General features: G+C 38.9%; 1 protein-coding gene across 4 annotated transcripts in view; it reads left to right on the top strand.

Moving 5' to 3' along the window:
• The window catches only part of MAST4 (microtubule associated serine/threonine kinase family member 4), a 603,634-nt gene that overhangs the window by 198,608 nt on the left and 385,186 nt on the right, over positions 1-19,840 (top strand). For all 4 annotated transcript variants that reach the window (XM_043887657.1, XM_043887656.1, XM_043887655.1 and 1 more), the window contains exon 3: positions 84-208. In XM_043887657.1, coding sequence (XP_043743592.1) covers positions 84-208 — 125 coding nt within the window. The remainder of the gene's footprint in view (positions 1-83; positions 209-19,840) is intronic.

The following is a 19,840-nucleotide window of genomic DNA, read 5'->3' as shown; positions in this document are numbered from 1 at the left end:
GGCTGAAATGGTATATAAGGATTTCTACAGAAGCACTGCCTTTCTGCCCACTTCTCATACTGCCTTCTTTTTATCCCCGACAGGCAGGTATCTCCTTCCAAACCCGGCTGCGGGGCAAGCCTGGGCAACCTCTGCGGAGACGTCCAACCTCGTGCGCATGCGCAGCCAGGCCCTGGGCCAGTCGGCGCCCTCGCTCACCGCCAGCCTGGTGAGTGTCCCCGGGCTCTGTCTGCGGTTGGTTAGGTTTGCTCCGTCTCACCACCAACGTAGGGACGTCTAAATTTATTGAGTTTATTGTTCTAGATATGAACTTAAACCTATATTTAATATTAAGCACAGATTTAACACTGAAATTTTTGATTTCCGGCGTGCTGGTTTTTACCAGATCCTCCCCCTCAACCTAAGTTGGAATATTTTGTAAACTTAACTCTGTCTGAACTTTTCCCTTGAAAGAAATGAAAATGGTTCTAAGCTTTTTTAAAAAAAAAAAAAAAACTTATTTGAAAATAATTTCAAACTTACAGGAAAGTTGCAAGAATAAGACAAATACAATGCCAGCCGATCCTTTGCTTGGGTTTAAGTATTAACTCTTGCCTATTTGCTCTACTGTTTGTTTTCTCTCCCCGTGAATATGTATACACACTCACATAAACTGTTTTGAACTCTTTGAGAGTAGGTTATATATATCATGGCCTTTTGTTATCACAGGTAACTTCATTAACTTTATGCATGAAAGAAGTCTTTTATCTGCTCTGCCATCTGTATTTCATTTTTATCAATTGTCCCTATACAGTATTTTCCCTCCTTCAGTAGAGGATCCAGTCTGGGGTCATGTACTGTACTGAATTATCCTTTAATCTGGAAACTCTCCCCAGTGTTTGTCTGCCTTTTATGACACTGACAGTTTTGAAGACTATGTGACATCCCCACCCCATTTCTTAAAGGAATATTCCTCATATTACAATGTCTGGTGTGTCTGATATTTCCTTACAGTGAGCTTTGGGTTTTGCATTCCAGCCCAGAATGTGACATTGGTGATGTTGTATCCTTTCAGGTCATGCCATGGGCAGGTGATGGTATGTCCATCTGCCCATCATTATGATGTTAGTTTTTTTCACCCAGACAAGGCATTGGCCAGTTTCTCCACATAGTTAGAACTTTTCTCTTACAGTTGATAAGCCTTTGGCAGGGGGACACTTTGAGGCTATCCAAGCATGTTTCTTCTCATCGAAAATTTCCTTTGGATTCCATATTCATTGGTGATTCTTGCCTGGATCCTTCTCTTCTAGAATCATTGAAAATGGTTATTATTTTCAGCTCCAGCACATTCTCTACACCTACAGGTTAGCACATGGCATAAATATTTATGCATTTGTTAGCAGCATGGGCTCCTACACTCCTTTTTAAAAAAAAGTAATATAGACTTTTATTTTTAACCATGATGCTTACTAGAATTTTGTTTTCCAGTGGTACCATTACTTTTCAACTTTAACCTTTAGCACAGCCTAGAGGCCTATACAGGTTGTTTTTGCACTAGTGCTGGGGTTTTATGGTATAGGAATAGATTTTGAAATATCTTTTACTGATGGTGATGCAAATGATATGTCAGTGCCTTATAATTTTATACATTGATAATAAATTATGTGAGATATTTGGAAATCATTCAGTAATGTAGAGAGATCTGATTTAGGTCTAACCTCTAATCCTGCTTTTGTCGTTAGGTAGCTATATACATTTAAGCATGTTGCTAAGTTTCTTAGATTTTATTCGCTCATTGGCAAACTGCAAGACGAAACAACCTATTAAACAGTCTCTGGAATTCAGCATTGAAATTCACTGTTTCTAGTTTCAGAATCACAAAGATTCAGAACATACTGGATAATTATCCCTGAAAAGTTTCTTTGAGGATATTTTATGACTTCAAAATTGACTATGATCTTTAAATCAAAATGTATCTTCTCAGGAAAATTTGGGGACTTATTTTTAAATAAAGTTCAGTTAAATGATGCATTTTAGCATTTTCCCCATCCCATCCCCAAGTTCAAAGTTACTTTTCCTTCTTGAGAAATTTTATTAAAAGCTTATTTTACTGTAAGCATTTACTTTTTAAGGAAAGAAGAAAATTCCTCACAATCAGTGATTTTATTTTTTTTTAAACAGAAGTGCTTTGGGGGCCACTACAATATTATTCTTACATGTAAATAGATATGTATGTTTATTGCCAAGTAATCGTCCTAATTAAAACAACACTGCCACAAAGTAATGTGTCTAATACTGGTAGTTATGTACTCAGGATAGAAACTGATTGATTCATTGATAAAACACATGTCAGGTGACCTAAGATATTTGGAAATAAGATACAAAACCAAGGAGAATAGCATTCTTATCAGAGAGTCCCTTATCAGCTTATTTACCCTGCAAGTATTTATAGGGCTTAGGAGCAAGACTAGAGAAAAACGCTAAAATACCATAAAAAGCAAACTTAAAATAGTACCTGGCACCAAGCAAGTCTCAAATATTAGCCAGAGTAAAAATCATGTGTGGCACCAAAGCCAGATGGTGACTAACCATTTACTACTGGACAGTGAAGGTTTAAAATGTCACCCTCATCATATCTTTTCTTCAGAGGTTTCCTTGCTTCCTGATTGTTGTCTAAGGAAAACCACTTGCAGGCTGTTTGCCCATGTCCTCTGTCCCCCACCTTCTGGCGCATCATGAGCAGGAGCAGCCGGAGGAGAGCTGCCCGGCAGAGCCCCGCCTTGATTTCCTTGTTGTCCAGCAGCATGCTCAGGTCTCTCTGCCGTGTCACTTATTTCAGTATGTGACTCAGTATGCTTTCATGACTTTGCCTGTCTTTCTGTGCCCGTTGCAAAGTCATTCAGGTTAGTCTATGTTTCTTGGATTGGATTATATCTAAATTATGCCGATTACACCTAACAGACTTGGTAGAGAATGATGCTGAAGGAGTATTAATGTATATCTATTGGACCTTTTTCTTTTTCCTTTCTAGCTCCCTTTTTCTTGTCTTCAAAATAAGCCTTATGAAAAAAAAAAAAAAATAAGCCTTATGTTACTGGAAGTGCATTGCACAGCAGAACATGAGAGTTGTTGGTTGCTCAGTCGTGTCCGACTCTTTGCTGCCCCACGGACTGTATGTAGCCCACCAGGCTCCTCTGTCCTTAGAATTCTCCAGGCAAGAATTCTGGCCTGGGTAGCCATTCCCTGGGGTTGAAACCAAGTCTCCTGCATTGCAAGAGGCGTTTTTACTGTCTGAGTCACCAGTAGAACATGCTTCATTCTCATCCTCTCTCCTGGCCACGATAAGCCCCTTTGCCCCCATCTTAGACCTGTAAGTTGACCTTCCTTCTGACTCTTAGCGTTTATCAAGGCCCACCTTTGTTTTAGTTCTTTGTGTTTATGCCTGATATCCCCCTGCTAGATTGCACGTTCCTTGAGGGCAGAATTCCTGTCTGATCTGACATTCTGCTCCTCACTGTTCCTAGCACAACACCTTGCATATAGGAGACATTCAGTAAATAATATTGATGGAAGGGATAATCATTGGTGGGAAGTGACAGATTCCTTTAGTTGCAAGGCTAGAGTGATGATGTGATCCTGTATGCTATAATGGGTGTCTAATTAAGACCATCTATCTGAAGTATTTTTGGTTTTGCTGTCTAGTGCATCTTATAATTGTGATTAGCCTCAAAGTCTCCATGTAATGGACCAAATCCCATTCAGTTGTAAAGAACACGCCTGCCAATGTAGGAGACATAAGGGACATGCGTTCAATCCCTGGGTTGGGAAGATCCCCTGGAGTAGGGCATGGCAACCCACTCCAGTGTTCTTGCCTGGAGAATTCCACGGACAGAGGAGCCCGGAGGGCTGCAGTCCATAGAGTTGTAGAGGGTCAGACACAACTGAAGTATACAGGTGCGCTATTGAAAGTTCCATATCAGCTGCTGACAAAATACGGACAAAATGAAGAAATTATCACAGTCCATATTCAAGGAAGTTCCCTTAACTTGCTTGTGAGTAGTCATGCAGTCACATTGGTTTAAGTATTTTGTTGATTCTTTGAAGAGGAAAGTTGAGGCGACACATATGTTCAAGTGTGGAAAAGTTGGTAAAATCAGAATCAATGTGGTTTATGTCTAAATGACAGGATTACACTTGATATCACAGTTTTATGTTCAACACAACAATAGAACATGTGGAGAAAGTTAGACCCTCAATCTGAGAGGCAGTCATGTGTTAGTAAGATATAAATGAAGGCCGTGGTTGGGGCGGTAGGAGTTTCAGTAAATGCATGACCTAGTGTGATTTAAATGCCATAGGCAAGCTTCAAGGTAATGCTAACTACCTTCTCAAGGAGGAGATTAATTCCTAGCCGGAAGTATCTAGTTTTCCTTGGCAATGCTAAATGTAGTTGTGTTCCTTCTCCCAGACACTTTGGGCATTTCTGATAAATGGCACATTGCCAATTCATCCTAGGCAGCCTGGTAGCTGGCAGAATACACGCTCAGCCAGTGTCCGCCTGCTGGGGCACCAGCCGGGAGCGCTGATGAAGTGTCAGATGTATACCTCGTATACATTAATCTGAAGAGGGGAAAACTCATTTCCCCATTTGCTTCCTCCATCTTTCTGTCCGTCCCCACACACATGGGTAGTTTATCAAAGAAGTCATAGTCGTCAAAAGCAGGGGATTTGTACTGATGCTGCTTTCTGGTAAGAAAGATGGAAATTTCAGGAGGCAAAGCAGGACCCGGGGTAATTTTGTCCATAGGAAAATAAGGTTGTAAGCCTTGGTGATTAAAGTTTAGAAATGGTATATGTAACCATCATAAGAAATAATCACTTCTTTTGTTGTTTGGAGTGGTAGATGGATGGCAGAAACACAGTGAAGATTAGTTTCCAGTATTTTCAACAGTTTTCTTTTGGATTTGAATCATGTGGCTCATCTGTTTTGATTTTTGTGAGCATCCCTGTCATATTTTTTCTTATTGAGTGCTTCCTTGACCATTCTGTTTGAAAATCTTTTCCTCACTGCATGCCACACACCCCACTTTTCTCAATAGCTTTATCTCCTTCCAATACACCACATAATTTGCTTATTATATATCTCCTATTATTCTGATGAAAAATTCTTGAGGACAGCTACTTTTTTCTGTTTTACCTAGTGTTTCCCTGGGGCCTAGAACAGTCCTTGGCACATAATAGGTGCTCAGTGAAGGCTTGTTGAATGTAAAAGTAAATATATTTCCTTTCTTTACCTTTTAAGTGCCCTAGAACAGACTCTTGTTTATTTTTTGTTTTTAATCTGTATTTTACCTTTTAGGTTTATATTGTTTAACCTAATCAAGAAGATATTCCTCAAGCCAGAGAGTAGTTAATTTTGGAAACTCTGTTCAGGAATTAAACTATAATTATTCAGTTGGGCAATGAGAATGAGGGGGGGGAAGCGGAGTGTTTTAGAGATCAACTCCAGTTTCTACCACTTATTGGCTGTATGAGCCTCAGTGTCTTCATCTGTGAGGTAGGGTTAGTGGATCTAGTTGCCTCATAAGTTTATAATGAGAAATAAATGAGCAAATTCTTGTGTGCTGCTATGCACAGCATCTGTGACTCAAGAAGTGCTAATGCCAGCATTCCTGGGGTTGGTAGAAAAAAATATTTCTTGGGGGTTGTCAGTTGGACTTAGCTGAAGTGGCATTCTCAGAAGGGAGGAAATCAGATCCTTTACTTTGAATAGGAGTTTCACCTTTTGGTCCTTAGCTTTTTGCATGCCTGTGGATGCTAGTGGTTAAGAACCCACCCGCCAGTGCAAGAGACAGAAGAGATGTGGGTTCGATCCCTGGGTTAGGGAGATCCCCTGGAAAAAGACACGGCAACCTGCTCCAGTATTCTTGCCTGGAGAATCCCATGAACAGAGGAGATGGGCAGGCAACAGCCATTGGGTTTCAAAGAGTTGGACATGACTGAAGCAAGTTAGCACAGGACACTACAGACCAGCTTGTAGTTTCTTTCTTCCTCATTTTCACTCTAAATTCACCAACCCCACAAACTGAAAGTTTTTTTTCTTTTTTTGAAGAACAGTTAACTGTTTTGAGGGGTGGAAGTACTTTCAAATATTGTTTTTCAATTTTTAATATTAGGTTAAGTAGTATAATTTTACGTTTCTTCAGTGGCCCTCTTTTGACACTATATCCATTTCTTGTAATGGAAAAATTATGTTTCATGATGTATTATAAATATTAAAACCAAACTATTTAAACTGTAATATATTCAGAAAGCCTTAATGAATATTCATCTTTTCCATTTGCAAAAGTGCATTATGAAGAGTCAGGGAAAATTCACTAAACGTATGCAAAAGTGCATTTTTCCTTTTAAATTCATGCAGAATGTACCGACATAATGTCAGCATTTATTTAGGGTACAGACTTTATTTGCAGTCATTTAATATTATATCAATACTTCATTGGCCTTATAACTCAAAAACAAAAACCTGAGCTGAAGTCCAATTAGTTAACTCTGAGAGAGTGTCTGTTAAATATTGATGTAGGAACTATTTGAATGCCCTTGGATAAATTGCTTAACAAAAGGTGTAGAATACAACGTGAATTAGCATTTCTCCTTAGCCATTATGACTCAATTTAAAGGCTGCATAATATTCCAGTGTATGGATTTCTCACAATTTATTATACTATTTCCCCCTTTAGGTTATTTCCAAGTTTTACCCATTGAAAATAATGGTAATAAGCAGGCTTTTAATAAGTCTTTGTTCACCTCTGGTTGTTTTGTCAGGGTAGATTCTTGGAGGGGATTAATGTGGCAGAGGATATGAACATGATATAGGTTTTCCATACTCTTGCTAAATTGTTCCTAGGAATACCGTACAACTTTGTGCTTCCGTATATTGAGAAATCGATATACGGCTTCCCAGGGGGCTCAGTGGTAAGGAATACACCTGCCAAGCAGGTGATGTGGGTTCGATCCCTGGGTCGGAAAGATCCCCTGGAAGAGGAAATGGCAACCCACTACAGTTTTTTGCCTGAAAAATCTCATGGACAAAGGAGCATGGTGGGCTACAGTCCATGGGGTTGCAAAGTCGGACACGACTGAGCATAGACATTATAGCAACTGACTGAGACATTACATCTCTTTATATTCTGGCCAGCAGTCAATATTTCCCAAAAAAAAACCCACTCTGAACTTCCCAAAAAACCAAGTTTGCTGGTTTGTTAGGTGAAAAATAATTACTTTTTTAAATGTATTTTTTTCTTTTTAGTGAAGTTGATATAGTTTTTGTACATGATGAACTCTTACGCCAAAGTCCCCCAGATAAAGCAAATATGAAATTAGGGTTATCTATGTTTTCTCCTCCAACTTCTTCCTTCCATTCCCTAAATCAGCTCACCAGCCTAACTACTGGTAACCTGTATTGCTCTTGGGATACAAGAACTGCTGAGTGTGATTACAATGTACGTAGCTGAAGGCATTATTCCACAGCTCAGAGTTTTTTTCATCTGGAAAATAGTAATCTCAATTGTGAAATAGTGCCTTCAGCTGTGGACATTGTAATCAAAGTCTCAGGAGTGCTTGTATTCCGGGAGTAATACATCTCCTAGTTATTGCCCTCTGAGCTAGGCTCTATTGATAGTAAAGGGATGAATTTTTGTAACTTGGGGCTGAAATAGCAGTAGGGACCCCTGAGCAGGTTCTTATAGGTCAGGCCTAATCCATGAAGATAAATCTCATTGTGGGCTCACCTGGGCCTATCCACAGAGTAACTGGTTTATCAGGAGTCTATTAATCAAAGATCGGCTTAAAAATGAACTGTAAAATCCTTGCTGTAATCCAACTCTTGCTTCTGTGAAAAGATACTCTAAATGTGCATCCTTACTCTAAACATGCCTGGGTGCCATGAGAGTAATTAGCAGGAAACAGGTGAAGTGTATTGTGATTCAGTGAATGAATGAATGAAGAGCTACTAATTATTTGGTGAGGGAAGAGTTTTTTCTGAAATTGAATTACAGTCAGAAGTAGTCACTTAAAACTTTCAGCCCCAGTTTGCTCTTCTTTACATTTTGCAGAGGTTAAAAAAAACTTCATTCCTTTATGTATTACTTCCTGGGAAGGACAGAATGCCTGTTGGAGCGGCTTTCTGCTTGGGTGTGCCTGAACAGACTGGTCAAGTGTGGGCTTCTTATCAAAGGTGTTTGAGAGTCCGTGAGATGGATGGCACCAATAAATATTCTATGGGATTTACAGCATGGAAATGCATGGTCTCAATATATTAATTGCTGACCATCATAGAGGGGAGCAAAGCAGATTGATAACAGCAATACCTTGTGTGTGTGAAAGAGGGAGAGAGAGAGATCACAGGCTTTGCTTACTGCCCACTTTCCCAACTGCTATACCTATTTCAGTACTTGACCAACCTGCCTATTACGCATGATGAGATGATCCAGAGAATGGAGAGTGCTGGCAGCCCAGCTTTCTTATCCTCACGTATCTTTAGCACCAAGGGTAGTTCCTGGTATGTACTGTTTAGTACTTAGATAATGGTAGTTTTTTAAGAAATGTTGAGGAGGTCTTCTCTCTGTTTTTTTTTTTTTTTTTTTGGATGCACCACATGGCTTGCAGGATCTTAGTTCCCTGACCAGAAATGAACCCAGGCCATGGCAGTGAAAGCCCAGAATCCTAACCATTGAGCGACCAGGAAGCTCCCATAAGGAGTTCTTAATTCAACTTTTGATAGTTTCTGATGCTGGGAAAGATTGAAGGCAGGAGGAGAAGGGGATGAGAGGAGGAGATGGTTGGATGGCATCACCGACTCAATGGACATGAGTTTGGGTAGACTCCGGGAATTGGTGATGGACAGGGAGGCCTGGCGTGCTACAGTCAATGGGGTCATGAAGAGTTGGACATGACTGAGTGACTGGACTGAACTGAACTGATGCTCCTGTTCTGCTTCTTGAAGCCCAGACTAGTTGAATGGTTGGGCTGTCAAGAATTTGATTGGGTTGTGTGTCTGGGGAGATGATGGTGAAGGTAAAGGTGGTGAAGTATTCATAGCTGCCATCTTAGAAGTGTCCCTTGGTACACTGGTGGACAGGTACCTCTCTGGTGGACCCCTTGCCTTGACTTTTCTGCTGTCCTTTTGCCCCTGTGGTAAAATTACAGCAGTTAACTTTTTGCTATCTTAGTGTGTTGAATGAATTCTACCATTAGAAACCAAGAAACTCATAGTAATTAGACAGTGCTTTGGGGGAGGGACGGTATTGGGATGTAACATTTCCTTTCTTGGGAGAAGTGAAAAATTATTATTTTAATTCATGGACTTCTTAGGAAGGTCCTGGTTATTGTGGCTTTGGAAAATCTAACATACTTCAGTATCTTTCCTTCTTTATTTTTCTGTAATACTTGGCTGGTTAGCTAAGAATTAGCAGTATTGGTAATTATACTTATTCCTAGATTATTAGCACCCACAGTATCAATCTGTGGTACTGGATTCTGAATCGGTGTATTCTTTATTATGCTCATTAATCAGTTAATTGATTATTAGTGGAGTCTTGAGTATACAGCTGGTATTAAAACCCATGTAGAAAGATGTCACACATGGTCTTGAGTTTTAAGCAGCTTCTAATATAGTTGAAATGAGGCTTCTGAGAAATTAGAGAACAAAGTAGAAGATGATTACAGGCTGGAGAGTTTGCAGTGTATTCCTAGGCTTTTAGGAATAATATAGGCTGCAGGTTCTGGAAGGTTTTGGTTGGGCAAGCTTCAAGGCATAGTGGAACTATGTACATAGTAGAATGGGGTGAGGAGTGTAGATAGAGTGAACAATGTGACATGGACAGTGATTTTTAACATGGGCAGTTTCTTCTTAATGTGATGTTTCTAGCATGGGTAGGGAGGCAAAGGACCACATGAAAACCTGGAAACTCATGGATATCTGTGATAGAAGGATTTCTAATTTAATCTGAACTGTAGGAGATCACCAGGATTTGCACCATCTTTTAGTGAGAAAAATGTCTGCATGAAGTAGCTGGGGAGCCTTCAAAGATCCCATCAAGTGATGCCTTTTTCCTTAGGAAGTTTCTTGGGTGGAAAAGCTGTTACCTTCAAGCACTTTAGTCCTAAGGAAGTAGTCTTTGTATTTGGTAGATTCATTGACTGGATGTTAATAATAGCTTAAGGGATTATGAGATTTTTTTCTTTGTGATTTGACATACTATTGGGGATTTCATTTTTAAGAGTAGAGCCACATGACAGGTCCAGCTTAGCTATTTATGATATAATAAATACATTATTTTATTGTTCAGGGCAGATCAACCTCCATTTAAAGAAAACACCTAAAGAACAGGTGCCAATAAATTGAGCTGAAAAAAAAAAAAAAACTAGGAACAAACCTGACCAAGAAACTGAAATACTGACATACTGAGAACTATAAAACATTAATAAAGGAAATAAAACAGGATTCAATGAAATGGAAAGATATCCCATGCTCTTGGGTTGGAAGAATAAATGTTGTTAAAATAGCAGTACTACCCAAAGCAACCCATAGATTTAATGTGATCCCAATCAAATTACCCATGACATTTTTCACAGAACTAGAACAAATAATCCAAAAATTTACATGGAGCCCTAAGAGATCCATATTTGCGAGGGTGAGATGATCTGAGAGAATAGCATTGAAACATGTACGTTACCATATGTGAAATAGATCGCCAGTCCAGGTTCAATGTGTGAGATAGGGCGCTCAGGGCTGGTGCACTGGGATGACCTTGAGGGATGGATGGGATGGGGAGGGAAGTGAGGGGAGGGTTCAGGATGGGGAACACATGTACACCCATGACTGATTCATGTCAGTGTATGGCAAAAACCACTATCATATTGTAAAGTAATTAGCCTCCAATTAAAAGAAATTAATTTAAAAAAAAGATCCATATTTGCCAGAGCAATCTGGGGGGTGAGGGGAAACAGGAGATAAAACTCTCCAAGACATCAAACAATACTACAAAGCTACAGTTATCAAAACAGTGTGGTACTGGTACAAAATCAGGCATATGAATCAATGGAACAGAGTAGACAGCCCAGAAAGAAACCCACACACCTATGGTCGATTAGTAGTGTTAGTCGCTCAGTCGTGTGTGACTCTTTGCGACCCCATGGACTGTGGCCTGCCAGGCTCCTCTGTCCATGGTCAATTTATCTATGACAATGGAGGCAATAATATACAGTGAGAAAAAGATGGTCTCTTCAACAAATGATGATGGGGAAGTTGGACAATCACATTAAATCAGTGCAGTTAGAACACACTTCACACCATGCACAAAAATAAACTCAAAATGGCTTAAAACTGTAAGCATAAGACATGACACCATAAAAACCTAGAAGAGTGCATAGGCAAAACATTCTCTAATATAAAATATACCAGTGTTTTCTTAGGTCAGCCTCCCAAGGCAATAGAAATAAAAACAAAACTAAGCTAATGTTACCTAATCAAGCTTACACTGCAACAAGATCAAAACCAGTCCATCCTAAAGGAAATCAGTCCTGAATATTCACTGGAAGGACTGAGGCTGAAGATGAAATCCCAACGCTTTGGCCACCTGATATGAAGAGCTGACTCATTTGAAAAGACCCTGATGCTGGGGAGGATTGAGGACTGGAGGAGAAGAGGGGGACAGAGGATGAGATGGTTGGATGGCATTGAACTTGACTATTCATTGAACATGAATTTGAGCAAACTCTGGGGAACAGTAAAGGACAGGGAAGCCTGGCATGTTGCAGTCCGTGGGGTTGCAAAGAGTCGGACATGACTTAGTGACTGAACAACAACAGCAGAGATCATCATACTAAGTGAAGTAAGTCAGACAGAGAAAGACAAATGCCATATGATGTCACCTGCATGTGTAATCTAAAATATGGCTCAAGTGAACCTATCTACAAAACAGAAACAGATTCATAGACACAGAGGACAGACCTATAGTTGCTAAGGAGGCTGGGAGAGGAATAAACTGGGAGTTTGGTGTTGATAGATGCAAGCTATTACATTTAGAATGGATAAACAACCAGGTCCTACTGTGGCTAGCACAGGGAACTGTATTCAATACCCCATGATAGATCATAATGGAAACGAATATAAAAAAGAATGTGTGTGTGTATATAACTGAGTCATTTTGCTGCACAGCGGAGATTGATACAACATTACAATCAGCCTATACTTCAACTGAAGAAAGAATGGATTCTGGGTAGCAGAGAGCATTTCTACAAACCTCTGAAAAGACAAAAAAGCTCTAGCTTCAGTTTTGGTAATCCTGACCTCATAGTAGGACTGATTGTCATTCTAAGCCCTAGTGCTTCTGCAATTTGGCTTCCTTAGATCCCTAACTTCTGTTTCTTCTTTCTTTTACCTGTGTTCTTTCCTCTTTAATATATTAACAAAATATTTCTTTAATAGGAAATTTTTAGTATGTGTATAAAAATTTAGTGTGTATAGGAAATTTTTGGTACATATATATGCTTCTAGAACTCCTGTGAAATCTCTTCATTACATCTATTTGCTTTTCTTTTATTATCTATACCTCCTGCTTAACACATATAGGTGCTCAGTTAAGTATGTTTCTTTCTTAGTTTAAGTGTAATTCATTTGCTTTTTATTTTCTTTTTTGTTCCTATACACAAGCAGTGATGTTTTAGTCTGTAAATAATATGAACCAATCATATCATTTTTTCTCCCTTTGTACATAGCTCTGATCAAAAAACCATTAAGAAACTTCTACACTTTCCCCATTTGCTGGAACATCCATCCCCTTGAGAGATTCACTTGATGGAGGGTCAGGGGATTTCTCATCTTCAAGTGCTTCTAAAGTTTGGCAAGATAACTAGGGCAGCCGTCAACTACCTATCACTCATTCCCCAAAGGTATTAGATTCCTCATCTCATGCCCTTCCTTACTCTATAAAGAAAACACCTGTCTATGCACCTCCCTTCTTTCTGCCAGGCCAATACCTGTCTGTACCTTACCATATGCACTTCCTCTTCCAGGGAGCCTTCCCTGATGTCTCTCCACATCCTCACATTAATTCTCCTTTGAATTGTGGATGTCCAAACCAAAGCATTTATCACTTGAAACTGTAGGGGTCTCTCTGCTTGCCTTCTCCCACTTCCCTCCTCATCTCCAAATGGTCTGATTGCCTAAAGAGCCCAGGAAAATGATCTATAGCTGATAAAGATGTAAGCCTAAAATATTTCATTCGATGGGCTATTAAAAATGACACTAGGTAAAATATCATGTATTTATATTAGGTTTTGCCCAAAGGACCACTCTACATTTTAATTGACCTTTGAGAGCCTTGCTTCTGAAAATAAATCCTGAAACTGGAGAATTTTATGGATGCAATAGACCTTGGGTCAGCCCTTTCCCCTTGCCCAAAGAGACTGTGCACTTCGGTGGCCTTTATCTAAATTGTGATCAGTTTTTACATGCACTTGATTTAGAACTTAATTACTGTAGGCAGTTTAGAGTCATGTTTAAGAGCGTGGACTTCAGAAGCCAGGCTGCCTGGGCTGGCATCTGGACTGTACCATCTTGACCATGGAACGCAACTTTTCTGTGCCTCTGAAAAAAAGGAATATTAGTGATACCTATCTTAAGATGTGGTTGTTGCTAGAATCAAGTGAGATGGTACATGTTAAGGTCCTTGGAACACACAGGAATAGAAAAACAGTGTTAACTGTTTTCAGTTGCCAACTGAACAACAATGTTGCCATCTTGTCCAAGAGTAGAAAACTGATGTATTTACTAAACCAGGAAATTTGAGTTTTATTGAATACATATCTGCAGTTTATGGTTGAAGGAATTGATGAAGCTGGACTCATAAAGATAAGTTTCTCTGATTGTTTTCAGATAACTGCAGGTCTACTATGTTTTATGCAGGATAATTTGAAAGGCACGAAGCTTGTTTGAAATGTAAAGTTGTAGGGAAAGGATAGTGTGTTTTCAACGTGAAGTATTCTTTTAGGAATGATGTCACTAAATAATAAAAAAGAAAGCATCCAGTAAAAGAAACTTCCCTTTCATTCTTCTCATTGGATTATACAAAAAATTCATGAGTCATCTTTTTATATCAGGTATACAGTTTGCATCCTTTTGGGTTGACATTTTATGTCCCGTGTAGCAATGTGCCTGTATGTTTGGACCTTTAGGGTACTAACTGCTTTACAGAAAATATGACTAATGTTGCAATCATTTATTTGCCATTGCCAAATTTTGCTATTGTTTGTCCACATGTAACAAAGTCAGAGGATGCCTGCTGGGCCTCTAATATTTTTGCTGGCTCACACCATCAATAAAACATTTTGAGTATGCATCCCCTAATGTGTGACTATGTTTTGAAATGAATTACATGTAGGTAGAAGAGGTACTAAAAAATAATTTACCAGACCTGTGAGTCTTCACTGGGAAATCATTAGAACATTTACTGTAGGTTTCAGCAGGGGCCTGGAGGCAGCTCCCTTTCTCAGGTGTTAATCATGTAGCTGCCACATCATGGAGAGGTCCAGGGAGTCTTGGGGTAGGTGATGGGAGAGGTGGGATGTACTTGGAGTGCTTGAGGCAATGGCTATTTGGCATCCTGTAAGGAAGTATTTTGGGGCTTGCTTGGTGGCTCATATAGTAAATAATCTGCCTGCAGTGCAGGAGACCTGGGTTTGATCCTTGGGTTAGGAAAATCCCCTGGAGGAGGGAATGGCTACCCACTCCAGTATTTTTGCTTGGAGAATCCCATGCACAGAGGAGCCTGATGGGCTACAGTCCATGGGGTCGCAAAGAATTGGTCACCACTGAGCATCTAACACTTACACTTTCAAGGAAGTATTTTAGCCACCAGCACTGGTGCATATCAGCTGAGTGTCAGCCTGATTGCCAACTTATGGACTAAAACCAACAAAAAAGAAGAGACATAGAAAACAGAAACGGGTACTCTAATTTTTTTCCTAAACCCCATTTGATTATATTGTGTTCCCCCTGAAGTACCCATATTCCAGTTTGTAGATTCTTGGAATAAACTACAAGGTCTGCCCTCTAAGCCTGCCAGGGTGGCGCTTTATTGATTAAAGAGTTTTGAGTATTCATTGAGGTTGCCTTTTCTTTTTTGGAAAGGTTTTTTACATTTCACTTATAAATGAAAGGAGTAGCAGTTCTTTGTGACACATGTCATTAACTGCTACTAAATTGACACAAATGTTGACAGTTATTGTGTGAACTGCTTCAAAGCTAATTATGTTAATTAGAATGTTACATACCAGTAATTGTATGTATTCAAATATTATACCATCACTTTTTGTGTTTTCTCCTCCAGATGTAAGACATTCATTTATTTGTTACTTGAAAAGCTGCAGAATTATAGCTAAGATAACAAATAATTGCTGGCAAATAAAATTAATTCTTAAGAAATATGCTTTAATTGGTTAGCTGTGTAAAAGACAGAAACAAATGTTAGCATGTGAATCATATAAATTAGAAACATTGCTTATGAAATCCTTACTTTGGGGGCTTTTCATTTAAATAAGCCTTCTTATTGCAATTAATATTATAGTTTTGTTTATGATCCTTAAAAATATATTTGCTTTCAGTACTTCTTGGAGTTCTAATTTAGCTTTCTTATACATGTTAGATGATTTGCAATTTAGATTTTAATATGATTTTCATCCTTTAAAATGCCATTTTTTTTTTTGTGTTTCATTTTTATTTAAAGCATGATTCCCTCTGTATTCATGGAAGTTAGGCATAAACAAACTCCTAGAAATATCAAGCTTTTAAGTGAGCTGAGAGCATAAAACATTTTAATAGGAATTTCAGTAGGAGTAACCAAATAAGTTTTTGAGAGCCCAACCAGAGAATTATGGCTCATCACAAACAAACTTTATGGGACATGGTGTTCCTAATTTACCCTCTGTTATAGTTCTTTAAAAATAGCATTTCTGTTAATTAATTTTAAATCCTAACCACTTCTTATATATGTAGAGTGCTAAATATATGCCTCTGCCTGATGATTTAGGGGCCATAACTACCTAAAGACAGAGTTTTGCTCTCTGTAGTTTCTTGTAGAGTTTTGAGTTGTTTTTTTTCCCAGTTGAGAGTGAGTGCTGTCTTTTCATTTGAGTGTGTGTGTGTCTCTTTTTCCCCCAATTGTGACCCACATAAATCAGCCCAGGTCTTTCAGTGCCATGGCCTTAATTCTCTAGGACTTGCAATATACCTTTCTCAATTAAGTGGACTCACGGTCTGGCTCCAGTGTGATGTGCTCGGAAGGGCAGAGCGTTTTTTCTTAACCCCTCTTCCCACGATCACGGCCTAATTCTGCTGGCAGCTGCTGTGTGCTGCCCATTTTTCTGCCAAGAATTTTGTTCAGTATTTGTGGGGCTCCCATCATCCTTAGCACATGGGCCCTTTGTCTTGCTTTATTTGCAAACTGTTCTTCTAAACATAGCAAATGATGAAAAGGACTGGCATGTTTGGGTTTGGGAAACTTAGGACTGAATTATTTTAGTACTGACATTTCTTGGCTAAGGAGTTTTGAACCTTGTTGAGGTTGTAGAATGGGAATGGTTAATGCTGACATCATTGTCATTAGGTTAAAGAACATAACACATATCAGAGGCTGAGTATTAGGCATTCTTTGTGTGTTTCTCTCTTTCTGGGCTCTCAATCCTGGAATTGACCAATTTCGCTATTCCCGTGCCAGTATCATACTTTATTAATTACTGTAACTTCACAAGATGTCTTATTAATAAGTGGACAAGAGAGCTCCCATATGCCATTCTTGTTCTTTGATTGTTGGCTATTTCAGGCTTGTTTATCTTTTCTGTAAAATCACTTGTGACATTCTGAAAGCTGATTGAGATTTTAACCAGAATTATGTTAAATCTAGATATGAGTTTGGGAAATTGACATTTTTATGGGGTTTTACTATTCTAGACCATAGTATATTGCTCCATTTACTTAGGACTTATTAACGTTTTTAAATAACTTTATTATTTTTTTCCTGAAACAATTTGTATATCCTTTTTAGATTTATTCTTAATAAAGTAAACATGTGTACCTATTTGCTAATGTCTGGAAATTGAATTAGGTTTTGTATATTTTTAAATTCATCAGCCTAGTTAATTCTTACTGATTCTTTCTCTTCTTTAGATTTGAGGGATGGGAATTTTTTGTAGAAAATATAGACAGTGATGATCTTGAAATAAATGCAGCTTTATTTCTTCCTTTTCCAATCTTTTTAACTTTACTTTTAAAAAAACCTTTCTTTATTTACCATGGCTTCTAGGATTATGTTGAATAGAAATTATGATACCATGCATTCATATTGTCCTTAAGCACAGAGAGAAAATTTTGAACATTTCATGTTAAATATAATGAATACTGTTTGTTTTTTTTTTGAAGGGGGAGCTCTACATCAGGTGGTGAAAAATTTCTTTTTGCATTTTTATAGAAAAATCCTTTTTCTATATTTGGTGTTGGTTTTTTGTTTTATTATTTATAAATTTTTTTTCAGTGGGTTTTGTCATACATTGACATGAATCAGCAATAGATTTACACGTATTCCCCATCCCGATCCCCCCTCCCACCTCCCTCTCCACCCGATTCCTCTGGGTCTTGAGTATAGTTGATTTACAATGTTGTGTTAGTTTCAGGTGTACAGCAAAGTATATCCGTTTTGTATTTATATACATCCCCACTATTGTTTTTTAATTCTTTTCCCACGCAGCTCATTGCAGAGTAATGAGTAGAGTTCCCTATGCTATGCGGTAGGTCCTTGTTCAGCTGCTTAGTCGTGTCCCACTCTTTGCGACCCTATAGACTGTAGCCCTCTAGGCTCCTCTGTCCATGGGATTTCCCAGGCGAGAACACTGGAGTGGGTTGCCATTTCCTTCTCTAGGGCAGTAGGTCCTTACTAGTTATCTATTTTATATGTAATTGTGTATATATGTCAATCCCAGTCTCCAAGTTTATCCCTCCCCCTCTTATCCCCTGGAAACCCTAAGTTTGTTTTCTATATATCCATGACTATACTTCTGTTTTGAAAGTTTGATCGCACCCTTGTTTTAGTCACATGTAGGCAATGTCATATGGTATTTCTCTTTCTGTGTTTGACTTACTTAGAAGGACAGTCTCTAGGTGCATCCCATGTTGCTGCAAATGACATTATTTTTTTCTTTCTTAGGCTGAGTCAGGTTCCATTGTACACATGTAGCACATCTTCCTTATCTAGTCCTCTGCGGATGGACATTTAGGTTGCTTCCTTGACTTGGCTGTTGTAAACAGTGCAGTAGTGAACCCTGGGTGCATGTATCTTTTGAATTATGGTTTTCTCTGGGTATATACCCAAGCGTAGATTGTTAGGTCATATGGTAGTTCTGCTTTTAGCTTTTTAAGGACTTTCCACACTCTTCTCTGTAATGGCTATACCAAGTTACATTCCCACTGACTGTCGGAGGGTTCCCTTTTCTCCACACCCTCTTCAGCATTTTTGGTTTGTAGACTTTTTGATGGTGGACATACTGACCAGTGTGAGGTGATACCTTTTTATAGTTTTTGTTTTCATTTCTTTTATAATTAGTGATGTTGAGCATCTTCTCATGTGCTTTTTGGCCATCTGTATGTCTTCTTTAGATATTCCACCCCCCCCCCTTTTTTTTGGATTGGGTTTTTTTTTTTTTTTTTTTTTTTTTTTTAATATTGAGCTGCATGAGCTGTTTGTGTATTTTGGAGATTAATCCCTTGCCAGTTGCTTCATTCTGCAAGTGTTTTTTTCCATTCTGAGGGTTGCCTTTTTGTTTTGCTTAGGGGCTCCTTTGTGGTGCAAAAGCTTTTCAGTTTAATTTGATCCCATTTGTTTTTGTTTGTTTGTTTGCTTTTTGTTTTCATTACTCTAGGAGGTGGATCAAAAAAGATCTTGCTGTAATTTATGTCAAAGAATGTCCTGCCTGTGTTTTCCTCTAAGAATTTTATAGTGGCTGGCCTTATATTTAGGTCTTTAATTCATTTTGAGTTTATTTTTGTGCATGGTATTAGGGAGTGTTCATTCTTTGACATGTATCTGTCCAGTTTTCCCAGCTTTTTGGTGGTGCTTTTTGATGTTACATTAAAAAAAAAATACATTGTCACAGCAAATAACATGAAAAAAAAGTACATTCTTGCATCCAGCTTACTAGCATTTTTGTTAGAATTTTACCTTCTGTGTTTATAAATGGTAGTAGCTCATAGCTTCTCTCTTCTGTATGGCCTTTGTTAAGTTATGGTGGTTCAACAAAATGAATAGGAATGTTTCAGTCATCCCTTAATGCTGCATGTTAAAGCAGAGTTCCCCACCGCAGTCTTCAGTAGTATTTGTCTCTTGCTGTGTATCTGCGGGTTGGCTTGGGGTGGCTGCCCTGGGGCATGGATCTGTGAATTGGCTTGGCTTCCATCCAGACTGGAGGTCTGAGTTCTCTACTCTCTGTATCTTACGCTGGGGCCCAGGGTGAAGAGCAGCACTTACCTGGGGTGTGGTTGTCCGATGGTGGAGATTGGGAAATCCTATAAGGGGAAGCAGGAACACTGACTATTTCTTAAGGGTCAGGCTTGGAACTGAGCCAGCATCACTTCTGACCACTGGTGAAAACTGGATGGTTAAATCCAGCATCAGGGAGGTAGGGAGTGTGAAGGAAGGAGTATTTGCTAAACAATGATTTTACCACCACAGGGAAAGTTCCTTCCTTTTCTCATCTCTGAAAGAGTATCTATAGGAATGGATGGATCTCCTTCTTGGCTCTTCTGAGTTTT

Source organism: Cervus elaphus, chromosome 25 (assembly GCF_910594005.1).
Source record: "Cervus elaphus chromosome 25, mCerEla1.1, whole genome shotgun sequence".
In the NCBI taxonomy this organism is placed as follows: Eukaryota; Metazoa; Chordata; class Mammalia; order Artiodactyla; family Cervidae; genus Cervus; species Cervus elaphus.
The sequence above is the reverse complement of the archived record's forward strand: the minus strand, read 5'-3'. Positions and strand labels throughout refer to the sequence as shown.